The following is a 19937-nucleotide window of genomic DNA, read 5'->3' as shown; positions in this document are numbered from 1 at the left end:
CTAACAGTGGGGCCGTCACCTCATGTGGGGCCAGGTACTGAGGTCAAAATGGGCCTCCTAAAATCTGTAGCAAGAAGGGAAAAGAGAAAACATGAGTTACTATAAGCAATGCAGGCTGGTTTTCAGCTGTCAGGCTAGAAAATTCTGCTAGGCTTTGTTTCAGCAGACAGACATCATCAGCTATGCAGTAGCCGGGTCCACAGGGACTTCAGAGAGGTGAGAGCAACTAGCCTAGGTTGCCGAGTTCAAGAGCAGAAACCCTGCCTGGGCCAGCTGCTGTCCTCAGGCTGAAGATGGACTATTTCAAATCCATGTGACCAAAAGAGGCAAAACTAGAGCTGGCTCCTTGGGGGACAGGGTGGTGCCATGGCCCACATCACCTCCTTTTTTCTTCCCATTAGATAGCAAGCAGATCATTGGAGAGCCACACAGTCACCAGGAGAGAGAGAATGTCCAGCAGCAGAAGCCAAAAAAAGAAACTTTCCCTTTCTGTCTCCCCTGTCTGTGGCATGCAACCCAGCCATGAGGACGTGGGGTTGAAGCCATTTCCTTTTTCAGTTTCAGCTTCTGACCCTCCTCAGGATTGGAAGTGGAGATTCAGAGGAGGCTGGCAGGGTGAAAGCATGACGTCTCAAGAACCAGCTCGTGCTGAAGTCACTGCTCACCTTCCTGTCTCAGGGATGCTCCTGATGCTAATCACTTTGTGGGAATCATGCTCTACGTGTCTGCACGCCTGAGCCCAGCTTATCCTCGTGGCACCCTGTGAGGCGGGCTGCTGCTCCTACTCCCACTTGCCAGAAGAGGAAGCCGAGGCTCAGAGACTGAGTGACCCTTGGGGTTACAGCCACCGAGCAGGCCATCAGAGCCCTATGAGATTTCCTTCCGACTCCGCTCTGAACTCACTCTCAGTGGCCCAAGCTGGACAGCTCCCCCAGGGAACACCGTAGTGGCCCAGAAAACACAGAGCACAGGTTACATTTGGCTCACGTTCCTGGAGTGTCCATTGTAGGTTGCTGTGAAGTAAATTTTAAATTTTTATATAAAAGCAAACAGATAAGTTATTGAATGGGACATAAAAGCATGAATTTGAAAGTTAAAATGTAAGATATTGACCTTTTACTTAATAATAATGTAACAATATTGCTTTATTAATTGTGACAAACGTACCATTGTAAAATAAGATAATCATAACGGAAACTGGGTGTGGGGTGTACAGAAACTCTGTATTATCTTCGTAATAATATGATAAATCCAAAATTGTTCCAAAATAAAAATTTTTCTCTTAAGTAAGATATCAAAGAAATTTTAGAATCTCAGTTTCCTTCAGGGGTACCTGGTCACGATTATCTTTTGTTAGAGGCATATCAGAGGCCGTGTTGCTCGCTGAGTGGAAGCACATTCTACGGTGCGCTCTTTCGGCCTCTTGGAAAGCCTGTATTCATTTAAAGAGAGTAGGACGGCGAAGATTCTTTCACTTCCTCTCCCCGGCCTCTGTCCCCTTCTTAGCATTGTGAGAAGAGTGAGAGGCAATAACCACTTCACCCTCCCCAGGTTCCCACCAGAGTGGAAGGAATTCCATCACAGACAGAGACTGTTGGAGCGTTTCACCCCATTCCAGCCTCCACCACAATCTTCCAGAGCATCTATTATCCTCATGTACCCCAAAATCATCAGGGCGGAGCCCCAGGAGGGAAGTAGTGAGAATTCAGCCATTTACAGTAAGTCCTAGGGAGCACACACCCTGCACTCTGCCCCCCAACCTGTGGGTTAGTCAGCAAGCAGGGCAGGACGCCTTCTCGGGGCACCTACTCAGGACCCCAGCCTCCCTCCAGCATAGACACCTAAGAAGGCAGCTTCGCAAGCCTGGGCGCGAAGCAAGCATGAGTTCTGTTGCTTCTGAAAGATTCTTTCAGCATCTGGGAAATAGGCATTGAAGTTCCATCTTAGGTTTGGAAAAGGGGGCTTGAACTGCTATTTTCTCCCAACTGTAAATGAGACAAGATTCAGTCGTTCATTATGATCTCTTGGCTCTCTCTGTTCCTTTCCAGCTTGTGATGGGCAGTGGGGGCTCTAAATCAAGGAAAATAGAAGAGAAAAGAGAAAAATTCAGAAATTATTCCTTCTAGCTACATTTTTTAAAATTTTATTTTTAAGGTTTTTTAAGAGACAGGATATTGCTCTGTCACCCAGGCTGGAGTACAGTGGCACTATCATGGCCCACTGTAACCTTGAACTCCTGGCCTCAGGGGATCCTCCTGCTTCAGTCTCTGAAAATACTGGGATTATAGGTGTGAGCCACCACACCCAGCCCTAGCTACACTTTAGTGCAGTATTTCATTCAGGCTAGAAAACGGTCTTCAGAGACAGCTTTAGAACTGACAGTCAAGAACTTGGACTTGAATGACTGAATTAAGCCAAGGTAATTTTTACACCAGTGTCATCATCTTTATCATCAAAGCAAATCTTATTGATTGCACAATGTAATTTACAGCTCTTGAGAAGTTTCTGATTTAATTTGGGCAAGAGGAAAGATGCATAGAGACAATAAATAGGAAAAGCAAAGGGGAGAAAAAGAATTAGTGTGCAATGCTTTCTGGAGCTTGGCAGACAATGATAGCCTCATGGAGAAGAGAAGGCTTAAGCTAGATATTGGACTTGGGCAAGAAGGGAGCAAACGAGTCAGGTATGGAGAATGGCAGACGAACAGACAGAGGGTCAGGAATGTGCATGGCATGTCAGGGAATGAATAGTTTACTTGGCTGCAACAAAAAGCTTGGGTAAAGGCGCAATATGTGATAGGCTGGGATAGATACAGGCTTAGGCAGTATAGGGCCTTGGCTAATACCTAAGACCTTGTCCTATGGATAGTGGGGTACTGTGTACAGAAAACTACCGTAAAGGGACATGCGGTTTTGGGGCAGACTCAGGAAGACCAGTGAGAAGGCTATGACATTGGAGCAAAATAATTGTAATTTTTTTGCAATTACAGAAATTGGGGCCGGGCGCAATGGCTCACACCTATAATCCCAGCACTTCGGGAGGCCAAGGTGGGTGGGTCAGTTGAGGTCAGGAATTCAAGACCAGTCTGGCCAACACGGTAAAACACTGTTTCTACTAAAAATAGAAAAAATTAGCCGGGCATGGTGGCGCAAGTCTGTAGTCTCAGCTACTTGGGAGGCTGAGGCAGAAGAATCACTTGAACTCAGGAGGCAGAGGCTGCAGCAAGCCAAGATATTTCCACTGCACTCCAGCCTGGGCAATAGAGTGACACTCTGTCTCAAAAAAAAATGGGGGTAATTCAGGGCAGGGCAGAACCAGAATGTGGGGAAGTCAAGGAAGCCACAGTTGCAAGAGATTTATGAAGGAAAAATGGACAGGATTTGGTGACCAAGAAGATGGGAGGAAGGAAGAGAAAAGAGGAAAAGAAAAAAGAAAAGTACCCAGCGTGTCTCCCTGGTTTCCAACTTGAGTGACTGAGAGAATGATCACATTCCCAGCAGAATTTTTCTTCTTTCTCAACAAGATTTTTCCTGTTCTTTTGTTTCTGGTTGTCCCTCAGAACTAAGGAGAAACAGCCTTTGGGATAGTTGTCCTCCTACCCCATCCCAGCTGGTCCTAAGAGTGAGAACATAGGATTCTCATCCCCCTTTTATATGAAGAGAACCTGAGGGTGTGTAATGTGTACAAGACTGTACAATGAGGCAGAAGCTGACCGGCACTGGGACCTACAAGATCTACTGATTCACAATTGAATTCTAGGCCGGGCGCGGTGGCTCAAGCCTGTAATCCCAGCACTTTGGGAGGCCGAGATGGGCGGATCACGAGGTCAGGAGATCGAGACCATGCTGGCTAACACGGTGAAACCCCGTCTCTACTAAAAATACAAAAAAATTAGCTGGGCGAGGTGGCGGGCGCCTGTAGTCCCAGCTACTCGGGAGGCTGAGGCAGGAGAATGGCGTGAACCCAGGAGGCGGAGCTTGCAGTGAGCTGAGATCCGGCCACTGCACTCCAGCCTGGGCGACAGAGCCAGACTCCGTCTCAAAAAAAAAAAAAAAAAAAAAAAAATTGAATTCTAAACATCGCAACCCAAGGGACCCAACACAATTACTTAGTGGACCCATTTCTCTTTCCAGAGAAGGAAACTGAGGCCTCTGAATAAAGAGTAATTTCCCCAATGTCACATGCTGCTGACTAGCAAGCTAGGACTAGAGCCAGGCTTGCTGAGTTTTAATAATCCAGTGCTCCTTGCATTTTCACTAGTCGCTTTGTCACATCTGTATTCACGTGCATGTGCAAACACATACACACACACATATACATGCTTGCTTGCTTGAGAAACAGGGCATTTATTGGCATGATATTTTATTTATGGACTTATCACAAAGCATATCATCAGACCGCTCACAGAATAACAATAGCAATCAAGATTGTTTTTTGTTTAAAATACTGTGTTTCTTTATTTGTGGCTTAAGTGGGAGTTGGTTTATTGCCCCATCTCTACTCTGAGCAACTCAGGATTTATTCAGGGTCAGATTGTCTTGCTCCATTGAGGTCTGTCCCCTTTCCCAGCCCTATGCCTACATTACCCTGCCAAGGCAGGGAACAGATCTGACAGCTTTTTTGCTTAAGCAAACTTATTAAAATTCATAATTTATCAACTAATTAGGAAGAGAGAGGATTAGGAGTAAGAAAAAAATCAGAAGCACATACTATTAGGTGCTCAGTGAATGTTTAAGAGGAACAGGGAAAGAGGGAACACTGAGGGGAAATGGGTGAATGGCGTTAACTGAAAAAAAAAAAAAAGATTTTCCATTAATGAAGAGAAGGAAGAGACAGCATTCTGCCCACCCACCAGGCTGGTTCCCAGGGAAGCCCTTCAGTCCCGGCATGCTGTGGCTAATTGGAAAAATGCATTGATCATAGGTTTGCCAGTTGGAAACCTTATGTTATGCCAATCTCAGAAACCACCAATCATCAGATCAATTCTCCCACTAAAAAATACCAGGAGGCTGGGCTTGGTGGCTCATGCCTGCAATCCTAGCACTTTGGGAGGCCCAGGCAGGAGGATCACTTGAGCTCAGGAGTTCTAGACTAGCCTGGGCAACATAGGGACTAGTAGAGAACATCTGTCTCTACAAAAAATTAAAAACTAGTAGGGAATGGTGGCACATACCTGTAGTCCCAGCTACTTGGGAGGCTGAAGTGGGAGGATGGCTTGAGCCCTTGCACTGATTGGTGATCACGCTACTGCACTCCAGCCTGGGTGACAGAGGGAGACCTTGTCTCAAAAAAGAAAAAAAAAGAAAGAAAAAACTGCTAGGAGAAGGTAACAGAGCCTCCTCCTGTCTGCTAGGGAGACATACAACCCATCCCAAGTATTTCTTTTTCTCATCTACAAATCCCTCCTCTCTCCAAAGGGGGCTGCCTGGCAATGTCCCCATTCCTTCCAACAGCTCATGCTGCCCCAGGACACCATTCAGAGAAGCTCTGCCATCTGCACACCCCTCCAGAGGCCAGGGACAGCTTAAGCCAGAGTGCCTGGGTTCCACCCTTCTCTGGGGTAGAAATAGTGGATGAATCCCAAAAGGGGTAAACATGGGCATATAAAGCCATCCTTGGGACAAGAAGTCTGTTTGTTTGGTGTTCTAGGAAACCAACAAAAGGAAATGCATTTGAGTCAGGAAAGAAAAAAAAAAAAAAAAAACCCTGCCCAGCTATGAATGACAGCCAAGCCAGCAGACAAGGGTGAAAACAGACAGCTAAGGAAGGGACTAGCTGCGCGCCCATGGGAGACGGCACCTGACATGGACCCAGTGTGAGAGCTACAATCACCTTACACAAACAGATTGGTCACTTTGTTACTGACCATGAGAATCCTTTGGATCAACCAAAGGTTGTGTATGCAGCATGCAGCATTCTAATTCTAGAAGGCGACAGAGGTGAGCCAGCTATGTCCAAAATCAGTCTCATTGATAAACTGTGTATTTCTGGGAAGTGTGCATGCATGTTTGTGTATGTGTGTGGGTGTGTGTACTGCCATGTGCCAGCAATAGACCTTATCTTCATTGGGTACTCCCTGCTGCTGCTGCTATTGCTAAAATATCTTGGACTCTGCACTGTCATATGAGAAGCTATTGGCCTTTTTAGCTTTTTCCCAGACTTTCTGCCTTCCACTCTCCATTTCTCAGGCCAATTTGCCATTCCCACATGGGAAGACATCTACCTGTGCTACAGATTAGACTAGACTGAGATAAACCCATGACAACATGTCATCACATGTCAGCAAAGCTCTAAAATAAAAATTAGCTATAGTACAATAGGCATGTCACTGTCAGATTGACTGCCTCCAGGTGTGCTTCACGCCAATATCAAGGAAGGATCTTACTGGGCTGGAGTTGACACTGCCCCATCCTATTTGACCCATTACAGAAAGACCAAATCTAGGACATATCATATCATGTCATAACATGATAAAACCCAGGAATGATCAGACCTGTATTTTGCTGTTACCCTGACTCCATAACTCACTGCATTTTGTACATAGGAAGCAATGTTATCCCATAGGGTCTTCTAAAAGGAAGTTCCATCTTCAAATTATTCAGAACCAACTAGGTCAAGATCTGCCTAATGACACAACTTCCTGAACATATTAAGCATAAAATTCAGAGGGAAGAACCTTGAGAAGCATGTGCCAAAGTTCAGGGAATGGTCAGACAAAGAAACAATGCTTGGCTAAGGAGATGAAGTGTGTTTCAAAGAAAACAAGAAGAACCTGATGTCCCACTCACCTCTCCTGGACACCTGCCTTCTTCTGAGATGCCCAGCTCATTTGCCGGGATTCATCACAAGAGAAGCAGTTTTTAGATATATTCCATCATCTAGAGAAAGGAAATATCACTTTTTTGAAGGTGAACCAAGAAGTCTGGTTTGGGGTTGATACATTTTTGACAGTTGCTCCCAGAGTATTTTCAACTCAGAGTATGATTTCGTAAAGAGGCTTATTATGTTTTAAATTGTCTGTCTGTAAAATACACTCTCATGAAATTTTGTTTTCTCAGAATCTTCCTATTTCCTTCTTGTATGAATCTAATGAGCTTGAATTTCCAAAGTCATTGAGGTAGGAAAGGTATGTAGCATTATACTTGAGCTTTAGGTCAATAATTTATAGGATAGTGGTGGTTTTGTTTTGTTTTGTTTTGTTGAGACAGAGTCTCGTCCTGTCACCCAGGCTGGAGTGCAATGGCATGATCTTGGCTCACTGCAACCCCTGCCTCCCAGGTTCAAGTGATTCTCCCACCTCAGCCTCCCAGGTAGCTATTGCTAAAATATTACAGGCATGCACCACCATGCCTAGCTAATTTTTGAAGAGACGGGGTTTCACCATGTTGACCAGGCTGGTCTCGAACTCAAGTGATCCACCCACCTCAGCCTCCCAGATACTGGAGTTTTTTAATGGGCCACCCTATAGAAGGCATGAAGTCATAGAATCATAATAATCACCAAAACCAACCACTGATTTCACTACTAGAAAATTTGAGACACCAGAAGGTGAAGTGACTTGCCTAGAGCCATACAATGGCAGAGGCGGGGACTGCAACCCACTATCCTAATGACAAGCTTAGGGCTCTTCTCATCCTTTGGTGGCCAAAGTATTTTGAAATTTTGACCAAAAAAAATTAATGTTTATTAATCATTTTAAATCCAAAAGATGAATCCATTGGATTCCACAGTAAACGGGGTAGAAAGTAAGGGAGGGATCAAAGGGCAGCGAATATATGAATGGGGAGGAGAACCATTTAGGTTGATGCAAAAGTAATTGCAAAAACTGCAATTACTGTTGCATCTACCTAATAATTGTTCATAATTCTAAGAGCTATTCGGATCCCATTAGGAGTTTAAGAGGGACAAATGTGCTCAGGGCGTGCAGCTTTGCCTTCCAGGACTAGATCAGGATCATGCACTTAAGTTGAAAGATGGAAAGAGGAGTTGCTTCACCCACAGTCAGTGGTATTGCATCAACCAATCCCTGCCATTCTGCAGTTTCCTGGTGCATGTGCCCAGAGTCACATGGTGTTTCCTGCTAAGCCTCAGCGTCTCCTCCAAGCCACACTAAAATCTTTCCTTCTGGGCCTTTCCCAGAAATACATTCTTGCTGGAAGGTATAAAAGACCAGCTCCTCCAAGCAAAGCAACTCCCTGGCTGCTGCGAAAAGACAAGGCACTGGGCAGGTAAGACTCTTCAACTTTCATCTTTCCTGGTTTCTGCAAAGTTGATGATGAAATTTCCTAATGTCTTCTCAGGAAGCTTAGCACTGGATTTGGACTTTTCTCTATCAGGCATTTTCTGGTGCCAGCTTTAGCCACCCCATGGCACACTCCCCTTGTTTGGTATATGAGAGAATGTAATTAAGCCTCCCCCAACCACTGTGGGGGAAAAAGGCTTTTCTGTGTCTGAAAACTATGTCACAGAATCATAGACTCTTAGGGCTGGAAGGTACCATAGACCTCTCTTATCCACCCTGCTTAGGAACTGAGATCTAAGCAATTTAATGTGTCCAGAATCATATCGGAATTTGGGGAAAAACATTGACACAATGGTGCTCCCTGTGCTATTCTTGAGACAGTGTGATGAAATCTGGCCTCTCCACTATAGTGGAAATTTTGCAGTGTTTTAAGGCGTTCCCTAAGCCGGAGCTGTCAGGTCTTCATCTTATTTCCAGCGTCTCATGCCTGCCATCTGCAGCAGATCTGTCCATCTAGTTTGCCAGGTCCTAGCTGTCTGAAGTGCCCTGTGGACACCTGGCTGTCAAGCAGGTGTGTGACCTGTTTGCAGCAGTGCTAGGCAGGCTTCATTTTGGGAGAATGGGATGGTTAAATCATATTTGGTTTTGATGCAATTGTGTGCCTCAAATCTTTTGGTTGAAGTAGATTATTTCTGCTCTAGAGGGCTTGATAAGAGCTATCTCTTCATTATCATCCTGATCTTGGAGTCACTCAAAAGATCAAGAGAGTGTTCCTGTGGGTGATGGGGCAAGAATTATGGCTTTCCTGTTGGCTCGCTCCACCACCCTCCACAGGGCTCTTTCCAGTCATGGAAGAGAATCTCACTGACTTCATCCCTTCTCGGGCCTTCCCCCATCTCTTTGGTGACTGCTCAGCAACGTTGAGAACCAAAGTCTGGAAGGCCTTGGTACTCAGAGTGTGGTCTGCAGACCAGCAACATCATCATCACCTGGAGCTTACGGGAAGTGCAGATTTTCAGGCCCCTTCAATGACTTTCTGAGTCAGAATCTGCATTTACCCCAATCTCTAGGTGATTAGTAGGCACATTACAGTGTGAGAGGCTTGCTGAGAGACCATCTCTGCCCTCTCCCTCTGCAACCTCCAGATGCCGAACTTCTCTGCTCTAGGAGTTTCATTCATTCAGCATGCACCCAACACCTATTATATATTGACATACTTAGGTCCTGGAAAACAAATACATAAGATGGAGCCCTTCAGGAGTTCATGGTCTGATAGGGGAAACAGATGTGAAGACAGTAATATGAGATATGGATGAAATACTGTGGGAGGACAGAAAAAAGAACAATCTAACTTTTCCTGGAGAAAACTGGTAAACTTCACAGAGAAGGTGGCATTTGGTCTGGGTTTTGAAGGATGAATAGGAGTTTATTAGGCAGAGAGGGTATTTTATAGGAAAGAGCATGAGCAGAGGCATGGGATTGTGGATCAGCCTGGCATTTGAGGGGCAAAGGCTGTGGCTCTGTCTCCAGATAGTGCTTCATGTCCCAGGGAAGGCTCCAGGCTTTGCTGCAAACCAAAGGGCTAGGGAAATGGTTTCTGCACTCACCATGTTGATAAGAATGCAGATAAATATCCACACATCACAGAAGCCTCTTGTTGGCCGTTTACACTCTAAAGCCCCATGGCCTCTTGCCCTGCGTGGTTCTGGCTGCAGATAGTGTCCCTCTAGAATCTTTTTGCACACCCCCTTTTCAGTGACATGACCTTGTATTTACCTGGCTCTGATTTTTATTCACACCCTTCCTTCACACCCACCAAGAACATTGCCAAAGACATGGGAAAATAATTTATCTGTGGCCTTGAAGTCCCCACTCCTCCACTTTCCAGTGAGGAGAGCATGAAGGGGGTCCCAAAGAAGAGGAGAGGAGAAATGAGTACTTAAGTATTATTTCCTGTTTAATTTTCTCAACTTTCATGTCTTCTTCTATGATCTTGTCTTCCTCAGGCTGTCTCAGATGATGCCTCTTTAAAAAATGGACTAATCTTTTACCTTGTGTTTGTCATTTATTATGAAATGCATTAGTCATTCAAAGAACAACATAATGAATGCTTGTGCTCACAGCCCTCTTAAAAAAATCAATGATGTGGTGGTTGCCAGGAGCTGGGGGGAAGGGGAAATAGGGAGTTGGTGTTCAATGGGTATAGGGTTTCAGTTTTTACAGGATGGAAATGTTCTAGAGATCCATTGTACAACATGTGAATATACCTGACATTATAGTACTACATAGTTTAAGTGACTAGGATGCTAAATTTTATGCTATGTAGTTTTTTTGGGTTTTGGTTTTTTCTTTTCTTTTTTCTTTTTTTTTTTTTTTTTTTTTTTTTGGAGACGGAGTCTCACTCTGTCACCCAGGCTGGGGTGCAGTGGTGCAATCTTGGCTCACTGCAACCTCCACCTCCCAGGTTCAAGCAATTTTCCTGCCTCAGTCTCCCCAGTAGCTGGAATTGCCAGTGTATGCCACCACGCCTGGCTAATTTTTGTATTTTTAGTAGAGACAGGGTTTTACCATGTTGGCCAGGCTGGTCTCCAACCCCGACCTCAAGTGATCTGGTACCTTGGCCTCCCAAAGTGCTGGGATTACAGGCATGAACCACCACACTTGACCATTTTTTTTTTTTTTTTACCACAATTGTTTTTTAAAGTCAATGATACCTTTTCCTCCAAAACCATCATCTCTGTTTGTCTGAAGGGCAGATTTCTGCTAACTCAATGAACCCTGCAATGGGTCCCCTGAAGTTGCAAAATATGGTGACAGAGGGATAGGAGGTCACAGAATCTCTTCCTCCTTGGGGCCATGCGACTCTAAGGACAACAGCCCACTGAGAGGTCAAGCTGTTTGAGAACTCATCTTGGGGAAGGGGGAAGTAACAGAGAGAATCTTGGCCAGAGAGGTATTTATTCATGCCTTGCCTTTTCTCTAGAGTTGGCTTACAAAAAGTACATCCAACAAGATACAAATTATTAGAGAGAAAAAATTGGAGGTTGACAGGGGTGAAAGAGGCTGAAATGACCTGATCCAGATACAGAGTTCTCCTGGTCTGGCCTATTCCAAGTGGAGATGCTTTGGAGAGGGTGTGCAAGACAGGTGGGGAAATCTGTCAGGCAGAGCTCCAGAATTTCTCTCTGGGAGCTGAGCCTCAGGGAGACGTGGCTGGGGGGCAACCTGAGGCTGCTCTCCCTGGTGTGCTTCTGGATTCCACCAGTGAATGCCGTGCTGCAGGGAGAGCCCATGCGCTCTTGTGAAAACTGAGGAGCCTCTCAGGACCATGCTCTAAACACACAATCATTCCATCTGTACACTGTGGCTGCCTCCCCGGGCTGGAGCCAGAATCTCCTCAGAAGACATACGGGGTCTGTTCCACTAAGCCCAATGAAGACCCTCATCAGAAAACAAAGCTGCACAAAATTTAGTCTAAAGACTTTCGTTCAGAGTTAAAGCTCATGGCGAAGGGGTTAATCCATGAGCTGGAATCTTCCCAGGCAGGCTGGGGCACAGCTGTGGGCTCAGGGGAGCTCTGAGCTTTGTCATAACTTTCTTTCAGTATTGCCATCAAGTTGGCACTTTGAGGGATGGGGAAGCCCCTGCCAGGTTTCCGAAGGGAGGCGCTGAGTGTCTACCTCTCAGGCACTCTCCCCTGGGGCTGGGCCAGAGGAAACTGGCTCACAGGGAGCCGTGCATCCTGGAGGGAAGGAAGGAGGAGAACTCAAAGGCAGGCTCCAGGCTTGGTAACAGCATTTCTCACACCTGTGACAAGACAGGCACAGCGTCTCAGGACCACAGGCTGTCAGGACAGAATTGGACATTCTGGATCACTTGGTCTCACCTCCTCCCATAGCAAGCCAGGACCCCAGAGATGTTAAGTAACCTGCCTAAGGTCACAGAGCTATTTGGAACAAATGCAGAATGATAAATCAGGGCCTTCGATCCTGAAGCCTGAGTTCTTTCCCTTCCACCACGGCTTCTCCTCTTTCCATCGCTCCCAGCACCTAGCACAGGCCTGTGCATAAAGTAGATGTTTCATTCGTTAATGTGGCTTCTCCTCCTCTGTTCCAGTGTTAGGGTGTCTGGCGTTCCTTGGGCTTTCTCTGCTTTCTGTGATTCAAACCCTCCCACTTGGGCTCTAGAGAGGCTCACAGAGTGATCCTGCATCTCGTTTCAGCGATGAGGATCCTTCTCCATCTCCCAGCCCTCCTGGCTTCTTTCATCTTGCTTCAGGCTGCAGCATCTGCCACAAGAGGTGAGTGTCTCCCTTTATGGGTTTTCTGGGGCTACTGTCACAAAGCACACCAACTGGGTGGCCTAAAACAACGGAAATGTATTCTTTCACAGTCCAGGAGATAGAAGTCCAAAATCAAGGTCTTGGCAGGCCTGTGCTCCCTCTGAAGGCTCTAGGGAAGAATGCTTCCTTTCTTCTTCTAGCTTCTGGTGGTCCTGGTATCCTTGGTGTTCCCTGGCTTGTAGCTGCAACACTCCAATCTCCGCCTCAGTCTTTGCATGGCCTTTTTCTTTGTGTGTCCTCTCCTCTTCTCAAAAAACCATCATTCATTGGATTTAGGGCCCATGCTAAGGCAGTATGACCTCATTTTAATTCATAACATCTACAAAGACCCTACTTCCAAATAAGGTCACATTCTGAAGTTCCATTCATATGTGAATTTTGGGAGGGCCATTATTTAACCCACTATGCTCTCCTTGTTGAGAAAACAGATCCTGTCCTCCATGCTCCAGACACCAATACAAGAGCGAACAGGGAATCCCATTGCTATCATGCCATCCCCTTCTCTACGTCAGGGTCCTGGTGATCAGTGGGTCCTCCTTAATGAACTTGTGATAGTCCACGAGACCATCTCACCAGGAACCAGAAAAATCCCTACAGCCCAGTAACCCACGCCACCCTGAGTGGCCACACTCCCTCTTCATCCCATCTCTGGGCATTCTAGTGAGATCCCGAAGAGCAATTTTGACATCTTATTGAAGATCCAAGAGTATTCTTCCCATTCTGTGCTTTTTCCCCTTAAGGACTCTTATGAAACTTTCCTAATCTTGATCTCCTGCCTGCCCAGATTTGTGGGGTGGGGGTGATGGCTGAGAAAGAGGGAGACAAAAGTAGAAGACATTGCAAAGGAGTGGTGTCTGACAACCTACTTCCTGCTCCCCACTCCAACCCCAAGCACAGACCACCAGAACCTCTGCCATCTCCGATGCTGTGAGTCAGGCCAAGGTCCAAGTCAACAAGGCCTTCCTGGACTCCCGAACCAGGTACGTGAGACACACACACACACACACACACACTTCCCTTCACAGGCTTCCTGTTCATGACAAGCACATCTAGGCCAGCCCCGATGAGCCAGTGAGGCGAACAATGATAAAACTTGCCTTTCCATCCTCCCAGCCTTCCAAGTACATGACAAGTAGGAGCAATAGCCCACATTCCTAAAGTCCCCAGCCTGTGCATCACCTGGAAGAAGACATCTAATCTAACCCTAGAAGGACCTTTTTTTTTTTTTTTTTTTTTTTTTGAGACAGAGTCTTGCTCTGTCGCCCAGGCTAGAGTGCAGTGGTGAGATCTCGGCTCACTGCAAGCTCCACCTCCCAGGTTCACACCATTCTCCTGCCTCAGCCTCCCGAGTATCTGGGACTACAGGTGCCCGCCACCTTGCCTGGCTAATTTTTTTGTATTTTTAGTAGAGATGGGGTTTCACTGTGTTAGCCAGGATGGTCTCGATCTCCTGACCTCATGATCTGCCCGCCTCGACTTCCCAAAGTGCTGGCATTACAGGCGTGAACCACCGCACCTGGCCTAGAAGGACTTTCTTCCACGTGGCCCAATATTTCCTTGGGTCATGTATTCCAGAGTCCCAGAAAGCCTCTCAGTAAAAGTTCTTCATTCATCCAACTGATATTGACTAATTGAGGCCAGGTCCACCAGAAGCCAAATCCGAGCCCTGCATTCAGATGCAGGTGACATATTACACAAGTGCTCACAGGGAAGCTGTGACGGGGTGAAGAAGCAGGAGAAGCAAAGGGGGAGGTTGGACAAATAAAGTGACTTCAGGTCTAGCCTCAGCCTGACCCTACAGGGAAACCTGGAGCAGAAGTTGCTCCTCAGAGCCTGTCCCATCTTGGAGCAAGGGAGCAGAGCCCTCATCTGCCCACGTCAGTCAGACATGGCTGCAGGCTTGCAGGTGGCTGAGAGGTGTTGCGGCACACCTGTGGAATTCCCTGGCACCCCCAACCAGGCCACTCCAGTGGCTCAGAAGCAGGCGCCCAACAAGGTTACTGGAGTGAGCTTGCAGCAGATGCACCCGTGGCAGCAAGGGGAAGAGCCCAGGGCCCACAGAGCACCCATAGAGTCAACCACCCTCCAATCCTGTGCAGGGGCAACGTGGGCGCCTTCCCTCAGGAAACGCATACTCCAGGGAAAAGGCAGACATTGAGAAAAAAATGTAACCTTATTCTTTCCTCTCGCTGTCCCTTTGCACTGGACCTGGGCCACCACTCACTCCTCCTTGGCCCTTGAATGAACTCTCAAGCCTTCAGATAACTTTTTTGGTGACTTAGATGATAAAACATGCTCTGGACACTTCTAGTCCCCAGACCAGGATTATCTCAGGAATTAAAATGTCAGCATAAGAAGATAAAGCCCAGACCTGTTCTCTTCCTTCAGCTCAGAACTGCTTGAGGCCTCTGGCGGGAGAAGAGAGTGCAGTCTCCTTCTCCCTCTTTCTGGGGCTCCTCCTTCCCAGCCTGGGTTTCTGCTCCTTGGTTAAGCTGAGGGAGGGAGGAAAAAGGGGTGGTGAGTCTACATCCCCTGAACAGCTCAGTCCTCAAGGGGCCGGAAGCTCTCTCTCTGTCTCCCCTTGGGTACTTCCCTGGTTTCAGAGAGAGATTCTGCTGCCAACTCTGTGATCTGGAAAATTCTCTGGCCAGTGACTCCCAGCTCTAACCCTCTCTGCCTGGGAGAATTGGGCCCACTCCTTCACCCCTCCCCACCCTGTCTTGGGGCAGGTCCCTTTTAAGCAGCCTCCAGAATACTAGCAGCTTCGCCCTGCTGTTGGGGCCGTGCAGATTCCGGATTCTGCACGGGGCTGCCCTGCCCCTCTCTCTGTGCTGTCAGGACACTGCTCTTCAGGCAGGTGTCAAACCCCAGCCAGGACTCCAGGACACACAGTCAAGCTCTCCTCCTAAGACCTTTCTCTCTAGAATTAAACTGGCAAAGGAGGAGCCTCATGGTGGTGGGAGGGAAGTGACCAGTATTTCTGCAAATGTCTCCAAAGGAAAATTCTCTCTCCCTCCTCAAATTCATTCCCTTTATAGCCGCATGATGGGGGACAACATAAAAGCCACAAAACCGGGGTTCATACACCTCCTTTGCAAGTCCTGCACAGGCAAACCAGTGCCTTGCTTTGAAATGTGGAGGAGCCCTTCCCCGCTTGTTAGTCCTTGGACTCAGGGGCCTCACAGAGACAGAACGAGTCACATTTAAACATTCTGTTACCCAAGTATACACACAGTGCAGTGACTCACAATTTATAAGGAAAATGAAGGAAATAAACAGGGCAAGGGATACCACTCTAGGCACAGGGATCAGGGAAGCCTGTTGGAGAATGGTAAGGAGCCACCCAGGCAGAGGGCATGGGGGTGGCGTTCCAGGCACTGCAACAGCATAGGGTCTGAGGCAGGAAAGCCCGTGGGGTGCTCAGGAAAAGGAAGGCCAGTGGAGGCAGGAGGCAAGGAAGATCACGCATAAGGTGAGAGCAGAGGTGTGTTGCCCCAGGGCAAGCCATTAGAACACTTGAATCAGCGGTGACACGGTCTGATTTTTATGCTAAAAACATCACTCCAGCAGCCCTGTGGAGAACGAATGGGAAGAGGACAGGAGTGGAAGTAAGAGCTGTCTAGATGGGAGAGGATGACGGCTAGGACTAGGGTAGAGACTGTGGAGATGGCAAAGAGGTCCTTCCAAGACCTGCCTGCCCCCAACAGAGCCCAACCCCAGGGCAGAGCAGGAGGTGAGTCCCTGGTGAATCTGTGTCCAGGCAGGGGAAGCATGCAGAGCCCGGGGCGGGGCGGGAAAGGAAGGAACATCTGGAACCTTGGATGGGATCTTACAGGCTAAGCCCATGGGGGCCCAGCGGCCTGCCTGCCTTTGTTCATGGTGTGAGGCAGGGACTCTAATACCTTGCAGGAACCCCTTGTGGGACCCGGCTGATGGTAACAGTGATGCTCGCACGTGCGAGTGTGTGCTCTGTGCAGATACAGCTCTGGGGGCTCTACATTCATTCCTCCCCAAAATCCTAGGAAGTACTGAATCAAACTGTAGAAAACAGCTATTTTCAAGGTCAAAAATGATGAAACAGCATGGTTCAACCTAAGGTTACTATCATTATTTTCATTACACCAATAAGGAAACTGAGTACAAAGAGTGTAAGTAATTTGCCTCAAAGGCACACAACTGGAAAGTGGCAGTCAGGAGCCAATCCCAGTCAGTCTATCCCAAAGTCCATACATAAGTCTCTGATGGGAGAAAACTGTGATTCCCAGTTCATAAATGAGGGGAAGTCACTCAGAGGTCATATAATTAAGCCAATCCTGGTGGAACCCAGATCCACCCCTGTGTCCGATCAGCTCTAAGCCCACTTTAGGCTAGCAGGGTCCAAGATAACTTTCTAAGATGATGAAATGTCCTCTATCTGCACTGTCCAACAGAGTCATCACTAACCACACCTGGCTATTGAGCACTTGAGGTGTGTCTAGTGCTGCTGAGGAACTGAATTTTTAATTTTCATTTTAATAAGTTTCAATTTAAATAGCCACATGTGGTTAGTGGCTACTGTAGTGGACAGTGCAGCAGCCTGGGTTATGAGGCCATGTTGTACACACATCCCCTCCCACCCCTCCAGCGGCCCCCAGCCCCCTTCCTACAGGGTCCAGTCCATGATCCCCATCTCCCTCTACTGTAGGCTGAAGACCGCCATGAGCTCTGAGACTCCCACCAGCCGACAGCTCTCAGAGTACCTCAAGCATGCCAAAGGCCGGACGCGTACAGCCATCCGCAACGGACAGGTGTGGGAGGAGTCTTTAAAGAGACTGGGGCAGAAGGCGTCCTTGACCAATGTCACAGGTACAGAAAACTCACCAGCCCTCTGTGGCAGGAAGGGGTCATCTCCCCACAGGAGAGAGCAGAGGCCACCCAAAGCTGCACTTCCTGTTGAGAGCTATCTACTCAGAGAAACACTCCCGTCTCTCCCTTCTTAGACCAGTAGACGAGACTGGCAGAGCAAGGAGGGGCTGAGAGGACAGCCAGGGCAATGCTCTTTTTGCAGAGGAAGGAACTGAGACCTAGCAAGCTCACATTGCCAACTCCAAGTGAGGGGACATTGGTGCTCTTTGTATAACACTATGTGTAAGGCCTCTGCCCAAAGGAAGTGCTAAAGTCAATAAACATGGGTTCCTTGTCCTAAACCACAGTGTCACCACTTCCTCTAGTAGAAGGGATATTTAAGCCACTTGTGTCAGGGGAATTTACTGGGATAATGTCACAGGAGCTAAGATTTCCATCTTGTTCTGGGTAAGATGGAGCTATCAGTAAATGAACTTAACTGATGGCTTGGTCATGGCCTCCTCCATCCCCTCCATTCTCACCCCCAACCAAATGCCACAGCCCACAGAGGGTCATGAGGAAGAGGTTTGGTCCTGACATGAGGAAGAGGCTGCAGGTTCTCCCTGGGAAAACATCAAGTGAGGGGGGAAACCTAGCCTAGGAGTTGGGCAAATTCCAAAGCTCCAAAAAAAGGAAACTGGGACAGGGTAAGAAGTAGGAAGCACTTTGACCTCTGAAAAGATTCTGAGAGTTGAAATCCTGCCACCTTTCAGAGATGGCCCCCAAAGAAGCCCCCATGAGCCAGATTCCCTCACCTCCCTGTTCTTGCAGACGCCAGGGTGGATGAGGTATGCACATGAGGGTATGTGTTCTCCACTCTGTGCCCCCACTGAACCCTCTGATGCCTAAAGCCCCTCTACTCTGTCACTCCTCCCACAACCCCTGCCCCTCACTGAAAAATTACCTATCCCTTCCCAACATCTGTCCTCGCTATGTCCCTGCTCGCTTGGTACTTTAGATGTAAATGAAGCTTTAGAAGAAAGTGGTCTTATCACACTAACTCATGCTAACATATGCTTAACCTCCCAGGGGTATTTCCATTCTAAAAGAAAGATCTGTCAATTCAAATGAATCTGGACCTGGTATATCAGGAATTACTAGCAATTCTGGGAACATTACCAGTTACTCTGTGTGGCCTTGGGCAAGTCTCTTGAACACTGTAGTCTCATTTTCTTCCCTGTAAAATGGGAATAAAATTTATTACCTTAATGTGCTGTCAGATTAATTGAGAAACGCTTACTTACAATGGAATGCATTCCAAAACATGCAGGTTCACCTCTGGTCTCCATTTTCTGCCTCCCACGGGTGCCTGTGAATGGAAAAAGAACTCAGTCCCTTTGGAGTCCCTTCTGTTTCAGACCCCAGCCTGGACTTGACTTCGCTGTCTCTGGAGGTGGGCTGTGGTGCCCCTGCTCCCGTGGTGAGATGCGACCCGTGCAGCCCTTACCGCACCATTACCGGAGACTGCAACAACAGGTGGCAGGGCTTGGGGTGTGGGGACCGACCGTTCCAGCCACCCCGCCCCGCCCCTCCAAGACTTTTGCTCCTTGGGCACTCCAGGCAGATCTGCCACTGCCTTGCCCACCTGGGCTGGCGTTCCCACCTTCCCCACCTTCTCAAGATCGCGCATCTCCAGCCTTCTCCCGCTAGCCCACTGTGTGTCTCTGGAAGCGGCACCTTTCCCGGGGGCGGGGGAGCCCCGCGCCTTCAGGGGGTGGGCGCAGTTCAGAGACCGCACATTTGAGAGCCTCCCTTCTCTGCGTCCCCTCCGCCTCGAGCAGAGGCTCCTTCCCCCATGAGGTCCTGGGCTTTGAAGCCCCGGAGCCGGCCTGCAGAAGCTCAGCGAGGATTGTGCTGGTTTCAGGAGGAAGCCTGCGCTGGGCGCCGCCAACAGGGCTCTGGCGCGCTGGCTGCCCGCGGAGTACGAGGACGGGCTCTCCCTGCCCTTCGGCTGGACGCCGGGGAAGACGCGCAACGGCTTCCCTCTCCCGCTGGTGAGGGCAGGCCGGGCGGGGGTGAAGGATGGGAGTCAGAGGGGACGGGATGCTCGCAGGGAAAGGAGGAGGAGAAATCGGTGCGGGCAGCAGGGGTGCGCGATGGAGATCTGCACAGACCCCCATCTGCCGCTAGAGGGCAGCAGAGCTCGGAGCCCGGAGCTCAGCCACGTGGTGGTCACGTCCCGGTCGCCGCAGGCCAGATACCCTGGGGTCTCCCGGGCAGATGGCCTCCCTGCCCCATCCCGCTCGCGCTTACCCCAACCCTCGCTCCTGGAGTGCATCAGCTGTTGTTTGCCTGGAGGTCCTGTTTGTTGGCCTTATGGGAGCTGGCAGCCCCTACCCAGAGCCCCTCTCTATTCCCGGACACCCGGCACCTCCGTAGCTCGTATTTCAGAGGCAGCCTGTCTTTGTTTTCCCTCTCTTAGTGGAAAGGGCACTGGCCTGGCAAGTCATCAAGTCATACGGATCTGGG

The 19937-nt window shown here is 48.4% G+C and overlaps 1 protein-coding gene and 1 long non-coding RNA gene across 2 annotated transcripts in view; one reads left to right on the top strand and one right to left on the bottom strand.

The window, feature by feature from the left end:
- Window positions 1-1348: 1348 nt before the first annotated feature.
- Window positions 1349-19380, bottom strand: LOC126939445 (uncharacterized). Its single transcript, XR_007720385.1, has 5 exons — window positions 19081-19380; window positions 18745-18777; window positions 18588-18645; window positions 14956-15076; window positions 1349-2070 (listed from the first exon to the last, which is right to left on the bottom strand). It is a non-coding gene; the product is annotated as an uncharacterized LOC126939445 (long non-coding RNA).
- Window positions 8099-19937, top strand: part of LPO (lactoperoxidase) — a 30148-nt gene continuing 18309 nt past the window's right edge. Inside the window, exons 1-6 of the mRNA XM_050764815.1 lie at window positions 8099-8228; window positions 12465-12542; window positions 13477-13564; window positions 17269-17429; window positions 18827-18944; window positions 19333-19462. Of these exons, the coding sequence (XP_050620772.1) occupies window positions 12467-12542; window positions 13477-13564; window positions 17269-17429; window positions 18827-18944; window positions 19333-19462 (573 nt within the window). The 5' untranslated portion in view covers window positions 8099-8228; window positions 12465-12466. The remainder of the gene's footprint in view (window positions 8229-12464; window positions 12543-13476; window positions 13565-17268; window positions 17430-18826; window positions 18945-19332; window positions 19463-19937) is intronic.

Source organism: Macaca thibetana, chromosome 16 (assembly GCF_024542745.1).
Source record: "Macaca thibetana thibetana isolate TM-01 chromosome 16, ASM2454274v1, whole genome shotgun sequence".
NCBI classification, from domain to species: domain Eukaryota; kingdom Metazoa; phylum Chordata; class Mammalia; order Primates; family Cercopithecidae; genus Macaca; species Macaca thibetana.
Note: the sequence above shows the minus strand (reverse complement) of the source record. Positions and strands in the feature narration are given on the sequence as shown.